At 42.0% G+C, this 25317-nt stretch overlaps 1 protein-coding gene across 1 annotated transcript in view; it reads right to left on the minus strand.

Annotated features, from left to right (window-relative positions):
• CDH16 (cadherin 16) overlaps window positions 1-25317 on the minus strand; it is a 70422-nt gene that overhangs the window by 16356 nt on the left and 28749 nt on the right. Inside the window, exons 7-14 of the mRNA XM_065416834.1 lie at window positions 22532-22728; window positions 20027-20152; window positions 17790-17940; window positions 16739-16969; window positions 15095-15171; window positions 12495-12683; window positions 5247-5494; window positions 1705-1838 (exon numbers count right to left, since the gene is read on the minus strand). Of these exons, the coding sequence (XP_065272906.1) occupies window positions 1705-1838; window positions 5247-5494; window positions 12495-12683; window positions 15095-15171; window positions 16739-16969; window positions 17790-17940; window positions 20027-20152; window positions 22532-22728 (1353 nt within the window). The remainder of the gene's footprint in view (window positions 1-1704; window positions 1839-5246; window positions 5495-12494; window positions 12684-15094; window positions 15172-16738; window positions 16970-17789; window positions 17941-20026; window positions 20153-22531; window positions 22729-25317) is intronic.

The raw sequence follows: 25317 nt of genomic DNA on the forward strand, positions 1-25317 counted from the left end.
CTCCTACTGGCTTCGGTGCCTTGCAGGATTGAGCCTTTTGAGCGCTTGTGGCTATTTATATTTTGGAGTGAATCATCCTATTTGTTTCTCACTGCAATCGTCTGTAAAGAAACATGATCAGTCATTTCCTTGACCTTGCCCCTTTAAATACATTCAGTGATTTACCATTCAGTGGTGGTGGTGGCTTTAGGCAATTTGAATGCCAAGCCTTTCATCCACTACACACTGCAGCCAGATGACTATAGCTTCATACGACATAGAAGATTTTTATATAATTACAATACTTGCATTCACGTATGATTCTTTCATTGACAATGACAATAGTAAATTCTCTATCTGGTGTCAGACACAGGTGTGAATCAGACAGGCTGAAAGAGGAATGTTCTTGTCTGAATTAGTTGTTTGTTTGTTTTTTAAGTAAATTTGTTTGTGACATCACTGAAGTGTGAATCATTGCTGAGAAGCAGCGTTTATAGGAATAAATGGTTGATATGCTTTACTTAACAGCTTTGGTCTTTAAAAAAACAACCTCGTCATTTTCCATCCATACAATCAGACCATGCACCTGTGTCCACTGATTGCAGTGGTGGTAGAGTTAGAAAAATTAAAATCAAGTTATGCTGTTTGTGATGCTGAATGTGAATTGAATATCACTCAGCAAGCTCTCTTGTTAAATACAACTGAAAGAGTTTTTTAAGTCTGGACATTTCAATAAGGCCAGCCATATACAATTCTTAGTGTGGAGGGGTATGGAAGACAGATTGTGGTGAATGGCTTTGATTAACAGAAAAAGTAGCTAGCTTTTCTTCAGGTATGTTTCAAAATATTTGTTAAATAATTTGTTTTCTTGGCATTAAGCAATTTCCCTTAAGTTTCCCAGCTCTGTAGTGGCCACTTTATTTTTAAATTGACAAAACACCTGGGGGGGAAAAAGTGATATCTCAGGTTGGTTGGTTGGTTGGTTGGAAGGTGAAACAAAAGATCAGATTCTTTTCTCAATTACATTGATGTAAATCTGGTGACTTAGTGATGTTACTTCAAATTTACAGCATGTAAATGAGAGCAGAATTTGGCTGTAACAGATCATCAAAACTACTAATCCTTGCAGTCTGTATATCTCAGATATGGATGTGTAGATGATGCATAGGTCCAGGAAGTGCAACCTGTCCTTTTCAATAGTAAATGGGCCACCAGTATGTCCATTAAGGAAGGATTTTGGTGAAGGTGTGTTCTGCTGCACATTTCATATACAGTAATGACAGAACTGTTAGTTTTTACCTCCTAATGTAAACACAAGCCCATCACTGCTTACAGAAGTCTTTAGTCCCATGTCCCTAAAGTAAGCAGGAATGAAACCTTAAGCTAGAAATCTCTCTCTCCGTGCTGTTGGCAAAATTAGTGAAATCATGCAAGGTTTCATAGACTCATGATGCTCCTGTCTTTGTAATCGAGATAGACTCCATGGAGAGACACGGGGCCAATCTGAGAGGTGTGTCAAAGTCTAGAGAAAGTACAACTTTTCTGCCCCCCTTTTCCAAATGCATATGTTATGCCAATGTAGACTGAATGTCTTATTTAGACATATACCCACTTACAAATATGCCACTTACAAACCTGTATGCATCACCTCTGAGTTTGGTCCTCTGTCTCTTCCCTGAGAGCAAAAGAAACATCTCTCATCCAAAACCAAACACACATTCTTACCTTTGTCCTGAGCAATAACCTGCACTGTGTAAACATCCTGCATCATTTCTCTGTCCAAAGCGTGCATGACTCTAACTTCTCCAGAATGCTCATCAATGGAAAGCCAGTTCATTGAATCATTTCTTAGGGAGTAACTGCAGAGTGAAATGTGATAACGGTGATCTATAGTATGTTAAATGAATAATAAGACCATAGCCTACTCTGTTTTGTTATTAGCCTGTAATATCATTGCAAGTTCACAATGAGCAGAATATGATTTATTCCTCATTAGCCTGCCAATTCTACTACGCACATTTATGATGCAGCTATTAATTATATAATTCACTTCACCTTTCCCCTGAACAGTAAGATTCAGATTGTGGGGTAAAGTCAAAATCACTAACATGAAATTAAAGGAAGAAAATTCCAATCTGCTGAATCAAAAATTAAGATGGAATTGACAAAATATCTAGTGAGTCTGAAATATTCAAGCCCAGAGCTTTAAAAACAGATACTTCATCATATAAATAAATGTGAAAATAACCCTGTCTCTTTTAAGGAATTCTTAAAGGAGCATTACCTTTAAACTGGGGACAGTAGATAGAAATTCTCTTGGGGCCATATTCTCCCATAGAGGGATACAGGTGATTTCCACTGAAGTCAATGAGAGGGCCTCTTATTCTGTGGAGTATGGGGGCTGTGTAGATCAATTTCAATTCAATGAGTTAAATTACTTGTGGGCCTGATTCACAAAAGTGATGGTTTTTTATTGCTACGGGTCAAGAGTTCTGGACCAGTTATGGTTGGCGGGCAGAAGAGATGGGGGTGGAGAGAGATGCACACCACTGTTTTCAATCTGACGTACTGTCTGACTGGTGGGCAGTGGTGGAATTTTTGGGGCCAGATCATCAGCTTCACCAGCGCTCCATCCCAGCATGCCCCTGGCTCCAGAGCATGCTGCAAGGAGGATTCCTGGAGCTGGCTACACCAAGTCTGTGCCAGCTGACAATTCCATCACATTGAAAGAATCCCCACCTGCATATTCATGGACTTTGATACTCAGGATATCTGATATGGTGGAGAAAGGGGAGCCAGAAAATGAACCTGAGGGGAACAAGAGGGATGTTAGAAAGGCCAGAGAGGAGGAGGCTGCAATAGCCAAAATGGGAGAGGATGAGACAATGCTAGCATGTTGTAGCATGCATTTGGAATAGAGCCATGCAGCACTTTCACAAGTTACCTCTGGCTTTCCCAGGGAAAACTGTATTTCAAGTACTGGGTACAAAATGGAAATCCAGAATTTTGAAAGCCCCCAGGAATCTGCTGGGTAGGATTCCCTTTGTATTTATATTTAATATTGAACACTACTAGACCAGTGGTTAATCCATTTTTAAAAGGATCAGATTAAAACCGTGTCCTTACTTTAATGCTGTTTGGGTACACATTTACAGGAACAAATAAGAGGTAATTTGAACTGTAGACTGTGCTTTGAAGGAAATTATACACTGGCTCATTAATTTCTGCTTGCTTTCCGGCAGGGTGCCAGGGCATCTATAATTTACCTCCTCCATTTTAGCCAGAAATCCAGACATGTGCCTCTAAAACATGCGAGAATTTTTCATTCTCTCTTCCGTGGATGCTCTTTAAACAATTACAATTTCCATTTTATGTTTTGAATAAAAAATGAACTGTTAACCTTCTATTTGATTAAAAAAAAACACCCCAAAACCCATGCTTCATGGGCTATTGCAGATGAGTTTAGCATTTTGAATGTATTCGTCTATAAATATCTTTTTCTAACTATGTCCCCAGTTTAAAGGTAATGCTCACATGCTGGTACATGCAGTTCCTGCTCATGTGTTAATTTGACAACCTCTCCAGCATCATTAGGGAAACAAACTCCACATGTCCAAATGAACAAAATTATCTTGCAGTTAGCATTCCTTATACTTGGCTTTTACATTTATTCAGATAGCGAAGGATATAAATGTGATCATATTTATGAAAGCGTGGGTACTACATTGCCTAAACAGGAGCCAGATTATGGCCTACACAGGAAAAGCCCGAATAAAGTCTACATGTTTCAACTCAGTTTTCTACAGATCATCCCTTTAACTTAGGGGTGGATTTACTTCATTGCTACTAGCAGGACAGGTGTGGGTATAGCCCTCAAAACCCTGGGGTAATGGTGTTTTATAGGGAATTCTCATGGATCTTGGGGGAGCCAGGGAGAGCTGGGGCAGTTGTGTGCCCCCTCTCTATTCCCTGCTCCCACTGTGACTCACTTCTATCTGCCTCTGTCCCTCAGGTTGTTTCACAGTGCAGAGTAGTCACCGGGTTAGGAAACTGATAACACAGGGCTTGATCTATTGCCTATTCAACTCCGCAGCAGTCTGTCCATCTGGATCTGGACTGGCGATGGCAGTATCAGACATAAGGAAATCCCTACAAATTTGAGTGTGGTATGATGCTTTTCTTCTGGATCCTCACTGCCCAGCCACATTCCTCCCAGTCATGGATCCACCAATGTGTGGATGTGGTGTTTTGGACTTCCTTCACCCCTTTGGCTCCCTTCTAGGGGAAATTCACAATGCCACCCACTCCACCCTGCATGGGGCTTTACTGAGGGTAGGGGCTGGCCCCAAAAAGTGTTGGAAAGTTGCCAGGGTGGGGAATGTCCTTTGGGTTGAAATAACCTATTATTTCCCTCTAAAATCACAAGCATACCAGCATCTCATATTATTCTTTTTGATCAGCCAGTTCTCTCCAGGCATCACCTCCTACAGTTCCTTAGTGTGATAAATTCCCTAGTGTGATTATTCTAGTTCAAGGTGTTGTCATTTCATGATTATAGATTCATTACTGAAGGTGGTTTTGTCCTGTATAGCAAAGAATCAGGCCAGGAGTGGCTGTCTCTAATGATGCCTGCCATTGGGCTAAATGCAGAGGTGAAAGTAAGCCGGTACTGTCTGGTACGGCGTACCGGCAAGAGCCGATACGCCGTGCCGGACTGGACCGGCTTCTCCGGCGGTGATTTAAAGGGCCCAGGGCTCCAGCCACTGCAGGGAGCCCTGGGCCCTTTAAATCGCCTCCGGAGCCCTGCCGCTGCTACCCCAGCCCGAGCCCTGCCACCCCGGGGTAGTGGCGGCAGGGCTCTTGCGGTGATTTAAAGGACCTGGAGCTCCACGGTGGCCGGAGCCCTGGGCCCTTTAATTCCCCTGAGCCCCAGGGCTCCCAGCCGCCTCTGCACTGGTAGCTCCAGGGTGATTTAAAGGCCCTGGGGCTCCCAGCCACAGCCGGAGCCCCAGGGCCTTTAAATCTTGAAAGGCCCTGCCTCTTCCGGTTGAGGCCACGCCCTGCTCAGGACTCCGGCGTACCGGTAACTCCTTTAAGTTACTTTCACTCCTGGCTAAACGCCATGTCGAGGCACCAGAAACTACCATGTTCACTGAACACATCATTTCGGGCTCTTCAAATGAGAACATTTCCGAGCACTTTAAAAAATCATCAGTCCCAAAGGATGCAACATAGCGCAATCTTATCAGATAAAGGGAAAATCTTACCTTAATGATGGTGTGTGAATGTCAGGATCAGTAGCCTTAACAGTCAGTAGCACTGTTCCCAACGCCACACTTTCTGGTATGCTGACCTCATACCTTTTCTGTGTAAGCACTGGTGCTTCGTTTACATCCTTAACCAACACATGCACTGTAGCTGTAGAGCTAGCATCCTGCTCTTTCCCAACCAGTTCTTCATCATTTCTCACCGAGACAATCAAAACATACTCCTGAACAGTCTCGTAGTCAAATTCCTGTAATCACATTAATTGGGTGTCTTTGTTAATCAGGCTAGTCAAAAATTTACTGATAAATTTTTTGACAGAAAATCGGGTTTTGTGACTGAATGAAATTTTGCACTAAAAGCAGCTGCTTTCCGTGGAAAATATTGTCTTTCAACTGAAAAGCTGAACACCCAAAAGCCGAGAAGTTTAAATTCAGAAATGCTGTTGCCTCATAGCAACAGTTCTAGTCTGTCTGCCTCTTGCCCCTATCCTCCTCTATGGGCCAGGTTCCCTCACCCGACTACATCTCCCATTATGCACCAACACTAAAGAATCCCATGATGTTCAGCTGGCTGTGGCTCAGCAAGAAAGGAGACTGTGGTGCATTGTGGGAGATGTAGTCTGGCCAGGAAGCCCAGACCAAAAAAGAGAAAGGGGATACAAAGCATATAAACTACAACTCCCTTGAGGCACTGTGGTACCATTTTGACTAGAAATTTTTGTTTTTAAATTTTTTGCCACAAAGTCAAAATTTTCCATGGAGAGAAACCATTTTCTAATTAGCTGTTTTTGTAAGCCACCATATTTAAAGGTAAGCCATTTCAATCACTGTATTTTGAATTATTTAAAGAAATGGGAATGAAATAAGTGTTTCATCTGAATCCCTAACAGAAATGCACTGAAACCAGCCACCTATATCTAAAGCCCTTTGAATTTCACTGAGAGGAAATTTGAATCGCCAGATCCAAACGTATGCCTAGATTTTTGTTCTGGGTTGGGTCCAAAACTAGAAGGGATGTAATTTGGGTCGTCTGTGAGTTAAATTTCCTGAGAACAGACTTTTTCCATGACAGCTTCAAATGGTGAGAATTTGAGACTTCTACCACTTAGGCCAAATTCAAACCCTGCCCTAAACTTAATCTCAATACCAGCCCTTCTCTAATTCTTAGAGCTGAGTTCTGCCTTCAGGTATCTTGACTGGGAGCTTACACCTCAAGGCATTTATGTTGTATTATGTATAATAAATCTTTCAAGTCCCTTCTATAAAAATACTACAGTAATTACTCTTGTGTTTTGGACCATTACTATCAAATATCCTAGTCCATTTGTGAAAGGATTTCCCATTACATTATTAGCACTTGTGGTTTAACATGTAAACCTGCAGGTCAGCAAACACAGCAGGAACAGCTGAGAGAGATGCCCATTATATGCAATATTTCACTAAGGCTTGGGTGTAGAAATCTCCTTTCTTCCTTATTTGGTCATGGCACAATACTCCGTGAGCATTCCGCCTCCTCTGTGTGCATTGAAATCCCCCTGCTAAGAAACTAACTTGTTTTGTAATTATTCCTCTAGTAAACTGAACCTGTGGAGACTTAGGCATACTGCCTCTGTCATAATGAGGGGTATGACAACATTACTGAAAGGAAGATGCAATTGTAATATGGGATCTTTTAAAAGAGGCAAAATACAAAAATATAACACTGCCTCTTTCATTCCAGAGAGGAAGTGTGGTGTGCTGGTTAAGCACGCTATTGGGAGTCAGGAGATACTGATTCTAGTCCCAGATCTGCTGCTGAGTCACTCGGGGACCTTGCTCAAGTCATTTCACATCTGTGTTTCATCTTTCCTGTGGGTAAAGTTGGGCTAATATGTATCTAATAATGAGCTGATTCTGTGCCACTGAAATCAATGGAAGCTTTTCCTCTGACTCCAGTGATCAAGCCCTAAGGAAGTAATTGATAATGTTTTTGAAGTGAAATCCTGGTGCTATATAAATTTAAATTATTAGGCACTGTAAAATATTTCATTTTATTCTACCTATAAATTGCAGTGGTTGTCTGACGTTTTTATATATAAATACAGAATGCTCCTGCCACTACTTAGCACCAACCTAATACTTTTGTCTTCCAAGTTTTTTGGTTTTTTTACAGACATTAATGAAACCCGACAACCACAATACAAGGTTGATAAACGCTATTATCCCCATTTTCCAGATGGAAATCTGAAGCAGAGCCACTTGCCCCAGGCCACAAAGAGGAGTCAGTGTTAGGATATGTTTACATTGGCGCTCGAGTAGGCATATCTGGGCTAGTTTTGATTGAGCTAGCATGCTAAGAATGGCAATGCAGCCATAGCAGGGCACAGGCATCGGGACGGGCTAGTTGCCCGAGTACGTACCTAGAGTTTTACACAGATTGTACTCGGGGCAGCTAACCCATTCTGACACCCATGCTGTTGTGACATTATTGTAACTTTCCGCTCGCTAGCTTGATCAGAACTAGTGTAGGTATGTTGACCCGAGCTGGAAATTATACCTCCTGCTCCAGTGTAGACATACTCAGAGCCCCATCTTCTGCTCTCTTTTCAAGTCTGAATTTAGTTGAAACTCACTTCTAATGTGTTTATTTGTTTAGATACAGAAAATGCTTTAATTTCTCACTTCCTTATATGTTAAAAATCAGCAAATTAACCCCCACCCCAAAAAAGCCCCTAAAAAGGAGAAGGGAGTAGGCGTGCAGGAGGGAGGGGGAGGTCCCAGCCAAGCCAACCAGCACTTCTGACAAGAAAACCAAGGGTCCCAAATCGGAGCCAGGGAGGAGGAGCACTCTGAAAACAATGATGACTTGATAGAATCTTGGTTTTACAACTCTCCTGGCCTGGCAATGATTTACTTCCAGATGTGCCTGGCTTGCGTCACAGAGATGGGGTAGAATTATTAGTAACCCTGTTGGTTTACTAAACACTAAAACAAAGTTAACATTCCTCTCAAAGATTTAAAATAAGATTAGAATAATGTAATCATCATCATTCTGCAAGGGCAACTTTTAAAACACAGACCAAATAAATACAATCATGGATTGAAACCGCACTCTGGGATTGGCTGCAACTCACTTTTTGGTGCAGGATTCCTTCCTTTCTCCTACTGATTACTTTTGTGATTATGTGTAGCTATCTCTGTTATAGTATCTCTCTGAACTATAGGCTTGTGAGAAGGAAGGAGATTGATAGATTACTCTCCCATTAGCTTTAACCATAGTTTTAAGCATAATAATTACACTTAGCACTTACATTTTCAATAAGCTTCATGCTTTTTAACTAACTAATTCTCACTGCACCCTTCTGAGGTAAGTGAATTGTGAAATCCCCATTTTAGGGATGAGGAAACTGAGACGTGGGACAAAGTGACAAGGCTGCATAGCAACTAGAAGTTAATGTCAGAGGATTAGAACTCAGGTGTTCCTGGCCTTGTGCTCAGTACCCTCTGCTTTGGTACAGAGATACAAGGGGATTCTTCTGGGTAATTTCCATCTTGGCTATGAGCCAAATGCTGTCCTCAGATACATGTATGTGATTTTCAGCTACCCCAGTGATATGCTAATCTGATGGTGGAATTTGGTCTGATATCCTTGTTATCAAGATTAGAATTTACCCCTTAAATTTTGTGCCAGGGCCTGATCAAAGCCCATTGAAATTCATGGGAGTCTTTCTACTGACTTCAATGGGTTCTGGACCTTGGCTTGTGGTTTATGCCTATAGAGCATTCTGGGCAGGGTTAGCGTTTTGTGTTTCAGATTTTAGGGTCTAACACTCTCGGTGGCTGAATCCCACAAAGAAATTTGTTGATTCAAATTTGTTGTTTCTCTGATTCATTCTCATCACATTGTTCCTGACTATTGGGTTCTCAGTCCCCCTGCTGTTCTAAAGGGGGAGACCCTCACCGCAACTCAAATACTCAGATAAGACAAGTGAGATGTCTGCTGCAGTTTAAAGGCCAGAATTTGCAGCTCATGACAGTGAAATACTGACTGGCTCAAGCCAGGGATGGTGCAAGGTTCTCCATGCAGTTCAGCACAGTTCATCTCAAACTTAACTTGCCACATCCCCTCCTGGCTATCTCCTGAGCTAGGACTCCCAACTGTGATATTAGAGGGTGTATTTGTCCACCAGGTATTCAGCTGATACTGCCAAACTCTAGTATTTATGACCCAGACACTGCAATTTGGACAAAGAACTATTTGAACTTTTCCTATACTGCTTATGACCTCTCACTTCTGTGCTATACAAAGTCGTATGCTAAAAATGAAGCTCTGTGCCACTGAGCCCCTAGTTTTTAAATATTATGTTTAACATTATGCCACTAACTTTTTTCAAGGGCTTAACTCTCCTTGTAAGTGGCACATGGCAAGTAAAAAGGTAAGGCTTTAGCTGACTTCACTGAAAGGAAATGATCACTTATACCGCTGTCTGCTGAAGAGTATCAGCACTTTCAGTGATGACACTGAAAAGCCAAGCTTTTACCCTTTCACTGACGTCAATGGAAAGGTAAGACTGGTTTACACAGAAATAAACCAATAAGGCTGTACTGCATTATATAATTACTAAAAGTTAATCTCTTTTGTTGCCTTTATTTATTAGTGACTCATATGGTCCCAGGACAGAACCCTCATTGCCTTTTTATGGCTTTGATTGTTCTTTCTTGAATGCGGAAGAAAAATGGATACATGACAATATAGAAGGGCTCAATCATACAGTCCTTAACCAGGCAAAATTCCCACTGAAGTCAAGGAGTGCAGGGTCAGATCTCTAATGGCAATCTCCTTTCCTAGGGATGATGGCCAAATGACTACTTCTGGTGCTTGTTATTTAACAAGTGCAATGACTTAATTATTTACTCAGTCTGTAGTTGATCACTTACTCGTTTAATTCAAGCCAAAATTGCCAGATTAAAGTGAATAGAAAACCTGAAACTTAAGTCCCAGGAGTTTAGAGATTTATTTTTTTTTATAAGAAAGCAAATAGTTTAACTCCAAAGTTCTAGAAAGTTGTGTATTATTGTCTTTTCCCCACCTTTCTCCTGTAACTTTATACTGCATTCTGCTGGCTCTCTACAAAGGAGCAGAGTGAAAGGAATATCTGTCATAGGAATGAGGAGTTTGCTATAACCCTGCTCACAGCCTTGTCTGTTTTTCTTCAAATTTTCTATTGAGACTAAGTAGGGTGACCAGACAGCAAATGTGAAAAATCGGGACGGGGTGGGGTGTAATAGGAGCCTATATAAGAAAAAGACCCAAAAATCAGGACTGTCCCTATAAAATCGGGACATCTGGTCACCATACTGGTAGGCACGCTAGTGATCATTGATGTTCATGAGCAGCATGTCATGTAGACCTTGAGCAGGGTTAGACAATACCATGCTTAAAACAGCAGCGGCTGCCTAGAGCCCTGGCTAAACTAGTGCTCCCACAATTGGTACCAGTGGTATTTTAGCACAGAATTCTGCACAGAAGTGTTGATAAGGCCATTGTAAGCAGAGATCTCGCTAGCTCCTTTTTCCTATCGCAGATGTTCTTTTTAGCTTAGTGCCCATTAACTCGGCTCTTTTTGTGGATCCTCAGAAAAATGAAATATCAAGTTAGAAGAAGAAGAAAGAAGAAAAAAAGATAAGTTTCATAGTGCCTCCTTTTTGGATACGGATCGTGGAACATTAGGCATCACATGAGCCTTTTAAAATACAAGGCAGATGGACAATCCTTTCTAGAGGTCTTGTCTTCATTGCTAAAAAAGATACATTTTATTTTTTTATGTCAGGGTAACTAAAGTGTGTAAGCTATCCTGAGGTAAAAACACAGTGAAGACAAGGCACTTTAGTTTTACCACGAGGTAACTATATAAGGTCAACCCTAGGCGAGGATATAGTGCTGACTTCGCCTAGCGTAACTTGTCGTAAAACTTACCTTGTATTCACTGTGTTTTTACCTCAGGATAATTCACCTGCATTAGATACCACAAGGTAAAAAAATGAACCTTTTTTTAGCAATTAAGACATGGCCTAGGTCTGACAGTCGGACACCTTTCACAAGCACTGTTTATGCTTAAAAGAAATTCAGAACAAAAGCCCCTTGGATTTAATGTTTGGAGGTAGAGCTGGGCTGCTTCTAAAGTCTCAGTAACCCCTATCCTCATTAAACCATAAACCAGAGATGGGTGAGACTGCCATCTAAGATACGTTCATACACTTTGGGTAGAATCTGGATGTCATTTAGAGCTGGTTGGATTCATCCATGTTCAGACAATTCAGTGCTAATGGCATTTACCTTATCATATGGTGCCACAAGACAAAGGAAAACTGTAGTGACTAGAGAGAGTGCTAAGTACTGACTAAATAAAAGTATATTAAATTAAAACAATTCTGTTATCAATATGGTGGTGGTGTCTCAGCAAGAGACCAACTTCCTAACACTTTTCAGGAGAGCCAGTCTCATGACACAGAACAGGACGTGACTGGGCAGATTCTGTTCTTGGTTCCACCAGAGTAAATGCAGAATAACTCTACTAAAGTCATTAGAATTACTCTACATTTACTTTGGAGGAACTGAGATCAGAATCTGGCACAGGGGTTTTAATTCAGAAGTGACACTAAACTGCTGTAATTTACACCTTATTCCTGAGCATCTGAGTAAAACCAGCTAAGACTCAGGGTTTGTCTACAGGGAGAGTTAGTGCATGGCAAGCCCACGTGTAAATCTATAGTGCACTAGCTTGCCATACTCTAATTGGCTGTGTGGATCCTGGTACCACACACTAAAAGTTCTATAGTGCACTTTGACATACTGCTGTCACTTCAGAACTTTTAGTGTGTGGTAGCATGATCCACATGGCTAGTTAGTGTATGGCAAGCTAGTCCTCTGTAGCTTTTCACCCTGGCTGGCCGTGCACTAAATCTCTGTGTAGACAAGCCCTCACTCTTTACATTCTCACTCACTTACAAATAGGTACCCTAGACCCAGTTACACGTTGCCTCTAATTTTGGCCCACTAAGTCTAAGGGAATCTATATTAGTGTAATTGACTGGTTGGAGGAAAGGGGTGTAGAAGGAATAGGAGGTGGTAAAAAGGAGTATATTAAAATAGTGGGGCAGCCTACTGATCTGAGCAAATTTAAAGGTAGAGGGCCCACTCCTGTGGTTCTTATACACACACACACACACTTTTCCGTGACCATGTTCCAGACTAAAAGCACATAGTACCTTTTCAAGCCAGATGCTGGCTGTGCCATTTTGCGGATTGCTTAGAATTTTGAAAATTTCATCTTCATTTCCTGATTCCACGGAAAAGTTTACGAACTTGAACTTCATCTCTTCATCCGCGTCTGTTGCTGTAATAGTTGTTATTAATGTACCTACTTCTGTATCCTCAGGAAAACTGAATGGCCCATACTGCATTTAAAAAGATGAAAGAGAAATCAGAAGTTTTATTTTTTATTGTGCTACTGTTTTATACTTTCCCTCAGCTTACTTTTAGGAGCAGTAAAAGAAAAGAAGTTGGTATAAGACATGATGATTACACCAGTGGTTATAAGTATAGGATGATTATTGGACAGTCTCTCTCTATTTAATATAGGGTTGGTTTAACTAGGATTTGGTTTACCCGTATTATTTGCATTATTCCTATTATGATAGTGTCTAGAAGTCCTATTGTGCTATGAGCTGTACAGCCATGTAGAGGAAATTATCCAGGCCCCAGTGATCTTACATATGAACATACCAAGTAGTTATAAAGGAAATGGAGGGGATGAGGGAAGGAGGAGGAGGTTACAGTAATATAAATATGTTGCATAGAGAAGCTATGTGCACAATTTGTAGGTAGCCAGTTTTTATATAAATGGTAAATAAGCATGGTAGTATCTTAAGTCCATACAAACTCTCCATTTTATTTTTTATTTTTTACTGTGACAGGTCTTTGACTCTCTAGCACTACGTATCTGAATTTATTTGTAAATGCCTTTGTTATTGTAACCTTAGAAATGGGAAATTAACATTTGTGATGAAGTGCCAGGTCTAATACATAGACATTAAGGGAAGGATTTTCAAAAACGCTTATTAACTTAATTCTGCTCCCACTGAAGTCAGTGAGAGTTTTATCCTTGACTTCAGTGGGAGTATAGTTAGGCCAACACTGAGCATGTTTGAAAATCCTACCCTTAACCTTTATTATATCTATCTACATATGGAAGTGATTAAGCTGCAGGGTTATTTGCATTATATTCAGTGCACCAGGGTGCCATGCTGTAAGATGTCAGCACTCCTTTGACAGCTAGCTATCAGAACAAAGTTTCCAACTCTGGTGTGTTAATCTTTGAATTCTGTCCCCACTGAGATCAAACATTGCACCTTCTATAATAAGAGTGACAACATCTTAACAGGGCTGATATCAATCAAGAGCACTTGGAATCGCTTCTGTGTTTTGTGCTGTGTTTATTTTACCCTTAAGCAACCCAGGGAAACATTGAAATTACAAGCAAAATCTGTTGTCATTCTTTTTGAAGTAGTACTCAGTTCATCAGGACCATTTGTGTGAAGTAAGCGAGCCTTTGCTTTTATAAAATAACGTTGCAATCAGTAAATAGGATGTTGTCAAAGCTGCTACAGTCAGTCAAAACTCTGACCTACGTTAAAAGTTTCATGAGTCGCTTCTCAGTGTTTTACCAATTCTTTGTCTTTATACACCCAATTCAGTGTTGTTAATGCTCATGATTTTATTGAGAGTCTTGCGATATCTGGTGGTCTGCTTATAGCTCAGCTCCTAGAGACAGGTGATTATGTGACAATCTCAGCCTTTATTTAAAAAAATATGAAGAGTACGTTTTTTGCTCTTTTATATGTGGAGAAAAGCTTAAAACTGTGACTGGAGTGTTACCTCCTACAAATTCAAAAATTAGAAAGGGGAAAAAAAGAGCCGCATATTTATTTTTTCTAAATTTTGTGGCTTTTTAAGATAATCTCCTGATTTGCGGGGCCAGACTCATGGTTTTTGAACATCTGCTGTTGTCAGTACTGTAACTCCCTGTGCACGGAACTACCCCTACATGCACACACCCTGCTCTTCTAAGGGGTTTATGGGTGTTCCCTTCGTTATCACTTCTGCGATGAGTAGGGGAGGAGAACAGTATCTCGAATTGGAGAATACAGACGTGTACACACCAACACAAGTAGATACCAACTATCTATGCATACACACACACACACACACACACACACACACATATATATATATGCAGGAACCCCCACACACATACATCCACATGCACACCTGCATATACAGCCCAACCATACGGACACGAAGCTAACAAAACTACATGCTGCTAGTCAAAAATGCATCCTCACTTGAATGCAACAATCCAAAACTGCAGACACCTTTTATAAACACACCAATACACATGTACAAGACACAAATAAAACCATGCACAAACACAAGCCCACACCTACCCACCCATGCACAAATATATGCATCCATGCACGCACTCACCTATTCACAAACACAAGCATGCATGCATATACCTACCCATGTGTGCCCCTGCATGGACATTGCATGGACATTGGTTTGTGTTCCTTCATTAATAGAGACATCATAATACCTAGACTACATTTTTATCTTTCTTGCTTGGACTGTTGAATCTAATGTGCTCTGGATTCCTTTCATCAATAGAACTGAGGGGAGAATACAGCATGTGTCTTTACAGTGCTGTAATATTCATCACTTTGTGGATGTCTTTAAGACCATACCATATCTTCCCAGTCACTGATCTACATGTATTGTAAATCACTCGTATATTGTGTAAGAGGGTTACCTTTGTCTGTGAGAATACAGGAGGGCTGTCATTTACATCCACAACTTTAATGAAGACTGTACAAGTGCTGCTGAGACCTGGAAACAAACACAGAGGATTTTTTCAGATTTCTTGACCAAAGTAAATATTTGATGCAGAAGTAGCTATTCTGTAATGGAAGGATGTCTGGGATGCCTGGTACAGAGTCAGCAATATTGTGCTTTTGAGAGGAGATGATAATCTTGTTTCTATTCAGGGCCTGATCTGAATCTGAAGACTACAGAAGCCAGGACAGCAAAGTCTGGGTGCTGTGTGTAGACATCATAAATGGGAGTTGAAATAGCAGTTCCTTAATTCCAGAATTGTCTGTATTTCAATGTGTGGGCACACAAATATAAAAAAATTATCTAAAATATATGACACACCGATTCACTTTAAAAATAACCTTTCACTCCCTCTCTTCTGTATCCCAGCCATTCCAGTATGAAACCCTGCCTCCCCCTCAGTTGTACGGTATGTCTCTAGTGCATGTGATCACTCACAAGAGTTCAGGGACTATTTTTTTTCTCCAGGGGTTGCAATGTGTTTAACACTATAATCTGCATGTGGGAGGGAGCAAGATACCTTGGTTAGCAGATGAGACTGAGACCAGATTCTCAGCTGGTTTAAATCAACAGAGCTCCATTCACTTCACTGGGGTTACACCAATTTACAGTAGCTGAGAATCTGGCTCTTGAATTCTAGTCCTGGCTCTGGCACCTTGTACAAAGTGTTAATAATACTCATTTCTTTCCCAAGGAGGCAGGAGGTTAATTTCACTGGAGAGAGACTGAAACTTTACAATCCAGCCTGAGTAAGGTGCAGTGCAGAGCTGTGCCAGGAACCAAACTAAGACTCTGACAGACAGCCTGACCTGTGCTTGGCTCCTGGAGAAGGTCAACTGTGGAAGTCCTTTTATTGGTTTAGCTTATTGTTCCCTCCCGTACAGCTCAGCTGGGGCAGTCCTCAGGCTCCTCTCACTACTTCTGCCTGCCTGCCCGCCCACTCCCAACCCATCTCTGCAGCCTAGCAGCAGCTGCTTTTCCTCCCACCCCTTCACACAGTCTGGCAATGCCAGTACCCAGTTTGGGGACGAACGGGCGCTTCTTATTCTTTGCACGGGTGTACTACCAGACTCATAAGTGGCTTTTAGTATTTATAAAGTGCTTTGAGATCCTCCCATAAAATTTTATAGAAATGACAAGTGTTGCAGTCGCTAAGCTGCACCCCGTGACTTAAACCAGCAGGTTCAGGAGCTCCAATGGTGCTGTGTCACTGGGTGATCGCTAAATAATCATCTCGATTCATGATAGTGGACCACATAACAAATTTGTATCCAGAATGTGAATGCCACAGCTACTGTCTGACTAAATATTTACATGTAGGAGACCTACTATATTGAGCAGTTTCCCAAAAAAGGCAATTGGTTTTGGACTTATTGAATTTCACTTCTGGAAAGTGATGCATGTTGTGACAATTTCATGCCATCTGCAATTTGATCAATGTATTTAACTGAGGGAGTGTTTGTTTTAGGTGAGGTTTTTTGTTTTGTTTTTTTACATTGGGCACTGCAACAGGTTAATAACAAATCACTGCTCAGACCCCATGATCCTTCAGAAAACATACCCGCTTCAGTCCCAGCAAGATCTGCTGCGAGAACAAGGAGGTGATAGTACTTTGCAGCATTGGTCTTCAGTTCGGAATCCTGTAATGTTATCACTCCACTGTCTTTCCCAATATGAAATAAAAAGCCTTCTGACACTTGAGGCTCCTGGCTCAATATCTCATAAGCAATTTTAGCATTGTTGGTCTTTGGGTCATCAGCATCTTCTGCTTTTACTGTGATAATCTCACTCCCTGCATGCAGAGAAACATCACCAGTTACCAGTGAATAAAGGAACTATAAACACAGCAATTAAAAAAATGACTTTTTAAAGCAGTGATTTATTTATCATTTCAACTCTTCAGTTAGCATAAGAGATGAGCCTAAGTTGCAACATTTAGAACCAGATCCAAACTTTCTCCAAGATCAGTGTGTTTTGATCTGCAGTTTGGAGCAATTTCTTCTTAATATACAGGATTCAGTGAATATGTTGGCACATTATATCTTCACAGGAATATAACCAAAACAAGAAACTCGACAAAAGGACATTTTGGAACATGCCCATTTTAGGTAATATTAGTACAGGCAGGTACCATTTTAGGTAATACAGTTGCCAAATTTTCCCATAATTAAATTACAAAGGTTTTCATTTCCCTTTTTTACTAGTCCTATTGGTTTATATTTAATTTTTATGTTTTAAGGTGAATACAAGATTCACAAAGTGTTTAGTTTGCCATAACCCACTTCTTGATGGTGCTCACGTAGTGGCTTAAGGGAACAAGCATTCCCCTTTGAATGCAAGGGGACTGAGTTCAAATGCTCTCCTTGCAATTTATTTTAGGTCAGACTAGAGGATCCTAATGGCCCTTCTAATGGCCTTAAAAATCTATGACCCTCTGAATTATACCTCCTGCCTCTTGTGCAGGCAACGCTCTCACTGAAGTCTTGCTTTGTAAGAACTGCATGACTGGGCCGGGGGTAGAGAATGGTCATCTTATCAGTATTGCTTCCACCCACATGTTGGCCACTATCAGCATTTTTCTTCCTGTGATGCCACAGATAGACAACTCTCACCTTTGGCTGTGTTCTCCTTAAGTTCTACCTGATAAATCTCCTGGGAGAATACTGGCCCATTGTCGTTCTCATCCATCACTGTTAGCAGGAGCTCTAGTGGCTCATTGTACAGCATTCCATCCTTGTTCTCGGCAAAAATCTGAATCTCATACTGACAATGTTCAAATGAATTCACAAGAAAATTTTTAATTAACCTAAGATTTAATCAACTTTATTCATTTAATAGAAATTAACATTTATATTTGCCCTTTTGGAAAAGTCCTACTCAGTGCAATGGGGATAGAACCAATATGCTTCTGTAAAAATTATATGGGAGTTCTATAGAAATTACTCTGTAGAATTCAATAGAGAATGAGATGCTTTCTTTAAGATTTTTAAGCCATGCTATAGACTATCATAGCAGGGATATAGTTCTGTGAGAAATTATATAGACTGGGTACCATTCTCTATTACACTGTATAGAACTTTTCTATGGAACTTCTTATGGGTTACATAGGGCCTAATTTTGCACTACTTAATCTGGCAAATCTCCTATTGAAACCAATGGGAGTTCTGCTGAAGAGAAGAGTGTAGGACTGGACCCGTAATATTTAAAATTCTCTCCCCTTTCCTGTGCTACAGATTGTCCCTCCAGCTAGGGGAAGTGATCCATATGAAATTAATTCTTATGAAACTCTGTGCTGCATGTGAACCATGACAGTGGGTACTATAAACAGCTGAGTTACCAGCACAGTCTCACTTGGAAACTAAGCTTTACCAAAACATGTTAATCTTGGGTCATATCCGGAACATGAGACTTTGTCCCATGAGCTAATCATTTCTGGATTAGCAAGCCTATGAAAGACAGCGCCAAAATTTCATTCTATTTATAAACTATGCAGACAAGTATTGATCAAGGTTCAAATTACAGTATGATAAAGTGGTTTGTTTGTTTTTTGTAACAGGTCTTTAGACCCTCACTTCATTGGACATGGTGCTCTCAGCTTTATACGTTCCAGGGATAAGAATCTAGAGTTTGAAGGTAAAACTTGTCTTCTTTCTACCATCAATGATACTTTAGAAACCCAAATGCCAGCTTGCAGGCTTTCCAACTATATGGAAGGTCCAGGCCTCCTGCTATAAATACTAGGGCCATATGTTCCCTTAATACAGAAAAATCAGCAGACTCTGTTCTGAATAATCCCCTTGCCAAAGTGTGACCTGTGGCACTGTGGTCAGGACATTGCCTCCTATTAACATGTAGGCCAAAACTGTGCAAACAATAGTGTCCAAATCCTTGAGTCCAGCCATGTTCCACTTGGCGCAGGATCCGCACTCAAACACCTCATGATACCCCAGCTGACTGCTGGGAGCAAATTCAGAAGGGACCCCAAAGGCCAATTACAGCCAGGGATTTCTTGAGAATAGCAGTGCTCCATCCAGGCCCCCCTTGCTTCAGGAATGCCCCCAAACAACCATCTATACTCTCTATTCCAGCTGGGGACTCTTTGTACAACATAGGCCAAAATCTGGCTCTGTTCTTCTCAGTGGGCCAAAGCCTGAGGTCCTTACCCAAACCTCATTCAGGTAAATAAATGCCTGTTGATAGTAATGACATTCACCAGAACCATGACTGAATACAATCTGGCTGAAGATTTTAAGATTTAGCCCACTGGGAACAACTACATGAACAAGCAGAGGTCAGAGTGATACTGGCATACAAAGACAGATCGTATTAATGCAGTCCATTGTATTTGGATGAAAGAAAAACAAAATACTGGCTTATTTATATTTGGGAGTTTGCTGAAGGTGGAGTATAAAGATGCTAGAGGTGCACTGGTATAAACAATAGCAGAGCCTATCACTAATAAGCGAGGAAAGCTAGTCTAGGGGATAGGGAACTGTAGGTTTAACTCCTGGTTCAACCACAGACTTCCTATATGAACTTGGGCAAGTCACTTAATCTAGCCCAGGCCTTATTTCCCTATCTATCTGTAAAATGGGGATAATAGTACTTCCCTACCTCCCAGTGATGAGGGCCATATAAGTACATAAATAGATAGATTCTAGTTGCATGGTTCTAACTGCATGGTTCTAACTTTAAGATTCTGTTTCACATACATGCAGGTTTGTTAATGAATAAGTATCTAGTGAATTTTCTCGTTAGTCAAATCTTCAAGTGCTAATTAAGGGTTGGGTACTGAAACTTTGGATTTATTAAGCTAAACTCCCTAACTGATCGTTCTATTCATACGTACCTCTGCTTGGCTTTCTCTGTCCAGTGCTCGTGTCACATAGATATTCCCTTCTAGATCAATTGAAAAAAGGCCTTGAGGGAAGCTCTCCTTCAGATAGTAATGCACTTCTCTGCTATTCCAGTTAACCTGGAATCAAGGGGACAGACAGCCACAGAAATGACCAGTATTCCAAATTTCACAGGAAATGGCAATAAAATAGGAAAGGCTCCATCTCCAGAATGTGCGCCGATGAAACAAGTTGGTGGTCTCAGTTCAGTCCTAGTGGACAAGAGATCACCCACCGTCACTATCACAATGATCACTAATTGGCATATTTGTTGGCAGTCTGAGAAGAGAAACAAGAGATTGACTATACATAGAAAATGAACTGCCTTCTCACCCTATAAGTCTTCCATTCAGATCTGTGTTGAGGCATATTGGCAGAGCAGCATGGGGTTGTTTGCACAGTTTCCCTGTTTGATGGATAAATGGAGGCTGTTGATCTCTGGAGTTACCAGCCCAGGACCTTTCTTTAAAATTATGTTCATTTTTTAAAAGGCAGTCATGGGGGCTCTGACACCTAGACAACGTGTAGTATCTGTCTTTAAAGCAGCTGTGGTTGGAAATCATGCCATGATACTTTGCCACAAGAGATTTTAAAAACAATTTATATTATCTGCAAGTGCTGTATAGATGTAGTCTGCTGGCTACAGCATGGTTCTGGGAATCAAGAGAATTGGGCTGTATCCTCAATACTGTCAGATTATCGTATGGCCCTTGGCAAGTCACTCTGGGCCTGATTTTTCAAGGCTGAGCAGCTCCCATTGACTTTAATTAGATTTATAAGTCTTCATCACCTCTAAAAATCAGGTCTTCCCTAGCCCCTATGCCTCTGTTACTGTGAAATAGGCAGTAGTTGCCTACCTGCCCTTTGGAGTGCTGCAAGGCTTAAATACTTAATGTTTGTAAGTGTGCTTTGAGATCCTTCAGTGACAAGCACTATAAGGTCATATCATTGTTAGTCAGGCTGCAGACAAGAGATGGCAAATGTCCACTGTACCCCACTCAACATTTATATCCATTAAATTCAAATGGCTAATAATGCTTTGATCGCTGGATGCTAAAAATAACTGAAATTCTTATAAAACTTTGGGACAGGTTTCCTTGTAGTTCTATGGTATAATCTGTACATCCTCTCAAGCCAAAGCAGAATCAAATCAGCGAAAGATTTGCCTGGCATCCTTTAGCAGACTGAAAGTTAAATCACTTCAGATTGATTTAAATCCAAAATTAAATTACTAGAGCTAAAAAGATCTGCAATATCATACCAGCAAAAAGTGATAAACTGTCTTAGGCCAGATATTATAAGGGAAAGTGGACAAGCCAACTCAGAGCAATTTTTTACTGTTGCCATAGAAATGTTGTAGCTACAAACACTTTTGTTTAGACTGCACAGCCCTGGTAAAATATTACCTGTCAGTTGTTTTTACAAGCATAAACCCTTTCAGCTCCATGGGTGCAGAACAGTTCCTAACAAGGAGAAAGTGGAATGGTAACTCTTATAAATGGGATGTGTGTAATGCTTCATCAAGTCTCAAAATAACGGGAGAAGCCATTATGGAGGCTGTATTCTAATTTAAACATCCATTTATTTATGCTAGCACTAATGTTTCTTGGATGACTTTGTTTAGATTTCATGCTTCTTAACCCATATGACTCTATTCCCAAACTATGTACATGGAGTTGTGTGGCTGAACGCTCCCTTACTGCATTTCTTGACTAGCCACCAGAGGAGAGTAGGAGAGACAGTGCAGTCTGTGAGCAGTGTTTAAAATAAGAATGTTATTTTAAGCAACTTTTTTTTACACTCTTCATCTGTTCATTCCTGAGGGATTCCCTTCAGAGTTCCAGTAAACAGAACCACAGCAGGTTTCTGTCCATACATTACACAGCAACAGCGCTGCATTTCTGGAAGTGCTGGAATGGGGAGAGCTTTACAGGAAATCAGGCAGGTTTGGATGAAGAAAGCTGGGGAAATCCAACAGTGATATCAGCTATTGTGTGTGTAGGGGTATGAATGGCAAACACTGGTGTTGAGCTTTGACACTTTGATAAATAGATATGGCAGTCTGAAAAACCAATGGTGTTTAATACTATGGTATGGATGAAGCACACATCCATCAGTCATCACTTTAAGATCACAGAACAAGAACCCTTTTCAGTACTCCTAATTAAACTCAGCCTGCTGCCATGCTGGTTTTACTTTGGCTTTTTAGCTTTTTGACCACAACAATCCTTTCATAAGGAAGCTACACTCCATGGCTGCAGTCTGTAAGTGCACATGTAAGTAATATTATTGAGTTCACTGGGACTATTCATATACCCAAGGTTGCTCACATGCATAAGAGTTTGTAGGCTTAAAGCCTATCCTACTAATGCAGGAGAGCGCTCAGAAATAGTTCTAAGGGTTGTGATGTTAATTCAGCCAAGTCACATGAATTTGAAAAATCTGCTTCCTTGACTCACCTTTGAAATCTTCTTTGGATAAGTTACATTTAGGTGTTCTTGAAGGAGAACGGGACTTGGGGTTATCCAGGTGTTCTCCACAACTGCAATTTCAACGTTCGCTAATGCACGATATCCCAAAGACTGATTTCCTAGGTCTTTAACTTGCACAACTAGTTTATAATTGCTGACCTGGGATGAGTCTAGCAAAGAGCTACCTGCAAATAAAGAGAATTTTGTCAAATACATTTTTATATCCTTTAGCAGAAACATGAAAACTGGACGGGGGACATGAAAACTGTCCCCCTCTTCTTTGGTAGGTTAGGCCAAACAACTAGGCCATTTAGTTTGCAGTGGGGGTCAGGGATTCTGTGTCTTCCTATATCCTACCCACCCATGACTCACACTAACTTCAGCTTTGCCGTTTCCACAAAGTCAGGGGTAGAAGTGCCGCCTCTGCTTCCCCTGCGGGTGATAAGTGGTAAGTACATTGTATCCCTGATATCATCTTTTGTCACTGGTAGTGGTGGGATATTTTCTGTTAAATCTTCTCTCAAAGGTGGTTTCTGCTGCTGAAAGCCACAGGAAGCAGTATTGCCTGGGGCAGACCATCCAAGAGCCGCAGACTGTAGAAGAACCAGCCAAGGGAGGGAGATGATGTGTTTGGACTCCCTGGGGAGGGATGTGGCAAGGAGGTAGGTGAAAGGGAAAAATGAGAGTTGGAGACAGGGAAGAATTCAAGGTGAATCACCCATTCTGCTCAGGGCAGGGCTTTGACCTGAATTTGCCATCACTTACCTGCAATGTGTTCCACAAATTTCCCAGATTTCCCATGACAGCCACAAATTTCCCAGATTTCCCCTCCCTTCCTTGGAGGTTTTTAAGGCCCAGCTTGACAAAGCCCTGGCTGGGATGATTTAGTTGGGAATTGGTCCTGCTTTGAGCAGGGGGTTGGACTAGATGACCTCCTGAGGTCCCTTCCAACCCTGATATTCTATGATTCTATGACTCTATGACAGACTAACTGTGCTGTCTGCGATGTAGCACATGACTTCATCCCATTGCAGAAAGTCAGGATAAAGGGCTTCCAGTGGCTCTGATTAGGACTATCCTGTTCCTGCTCATTAGGGCCCAATTCACCCAATTCTGCCACATCTTTAGCTGTATTGGGTCCTAGGGTCTTTGGCTCCCACCATCCATTGGTGTGATGTTGGCTGCTCACACTCTAGTGCTGAAGGGGGTTGATGTCAATTTGCTTCATGCAGACCAACAGCTTTGTGGGAGAATAACTTCAGGATGTTTCTCACTATAGTGTAGCCCTGGCTGGGGCATGTCACATGCTTCCCCACATTACTCTTCTTTAACCAAAAACCACCATTCCCTCCTTCCCTAATTCTTGTCACAAACCCACACTCCAGATCTGAACCCATCCATTATTACCTTACCACCACCCCAGTCAGGGCCGGCTCCAGCGTTTTTGCTGCCCCAAGCAGCGGGGGGGGGAAAAAGCCGCGATCGGCGGCACTTCGGCAGCAGCTCTACCACTAAAGCTTCATTCTTCAGCGGCAATTCAGCGGTAGGTCCTTCCCTCCGAGAGGGACTGAGGGACCCGCAGCTGAATTGCCGCCGAAGACCTGGACGTGCCGCCCCTTTCCGTTGGCCGCCCCAAGCACCTGCTTCCTGCGCTGGTGCCTGGAGCCAGCCCTGACCCCAGTCTACGTGCGAATGAGTCCCCCTTGCTGGGATGGCAGGGAAGTATGGAGCAGGTTATGGAGAGGAGACATTCACATATTGACTGTTGGGCCTTTTAGTAGGGGCTGGCTTTGCATGGGCCCCCAGATTTACTTTAAACAGCCCTTTCTGCTCTACAGCTCTGTCAAGTTGGACATGAGGGTCTAAACCCACAAGCGATCCCAACCAAAAACAGCCAATACTCAAAAGGGCTGCCCCTGAGTGCTTGAGTGAAGCAGGATGTGAATCCAAGGAGCAGTACTGTTAGGGTTCCTGGGGAAAGGCAGAGGCCCCACACCAGAGGCCCTAAGGCAAGGATCTCAAACTCAAATCACCATGAGGGCCACATGAGGACTAGTTCATTGGCCCGAGGGCCGCATCACTGACACCTTTTCATATAAAGATACAAAAGCCCCCCCCCCCCCTCCGCCCCAGCCCCGCCCCCACTCCACCCCTTCCATGAGGCCCTGCCCCTACCCCGCCTCTTCCCACCCCTTCCCCAAAGTCCCCACCCCCAATTCCGCCCCCTCCCTGCCCCATTCCAACCCCTTCCCCAAATCCCCGCCCCTGCTCCGCCTCCTCCCCTGAGCGCTAAGCGCCTGGAGGTAGGCAGAGGAGCGGGGACGCGGCACGCTGGGGGAGAGGGGGGGCCAGCGGGGGAGGGGAGCTTGGCAGCCGCAGGAAATAACTCCGGGGGGGCGGGGAGCTTGGAGGGCCACAGCAAATAGCGGCCCACGTGTTTGAGATCCCTGCCCTAAGGCTTATCTCAGATTGCGTTTTCAGTAGGAAAAATAATAGGACTAGGAGTCAAATAAATAAATAAAATGGAAGTCGGGGGTTCCTCAGCCTACTTCCCCTGGTCTCTGTTTTAAGGAGGCTGTGTTCCATAACTAAACTCTTTTTAGCACAATGAAAGTCAATTCCCTGTAAAATGTATTTCAGACACTTTGGGAACAGTGCTTGAATAGATGCCTCCGTAGGCCTCTAGGCCTCAGTTCAGCTGACCCTGCCTCGTTATGGGTTTGCTGCTGGACTCAATACGTGCATTTTGATTAGTCTAATTAAAACAGAGCTCA

Source organism: Emys orbicularis, chromosome 14 (assembly GCF_028017835.1).
Source record: "Emys orbicularis isolate rEmyOrb1 chromosome 14, rEmyOrb1.hap1, whole genome shotgun sequence".
Taxonomy (NCBI): Eukaryota; Metazoa; Chordata; order Testudines; family Emydidae; genus Emys; species Emys orbicularis.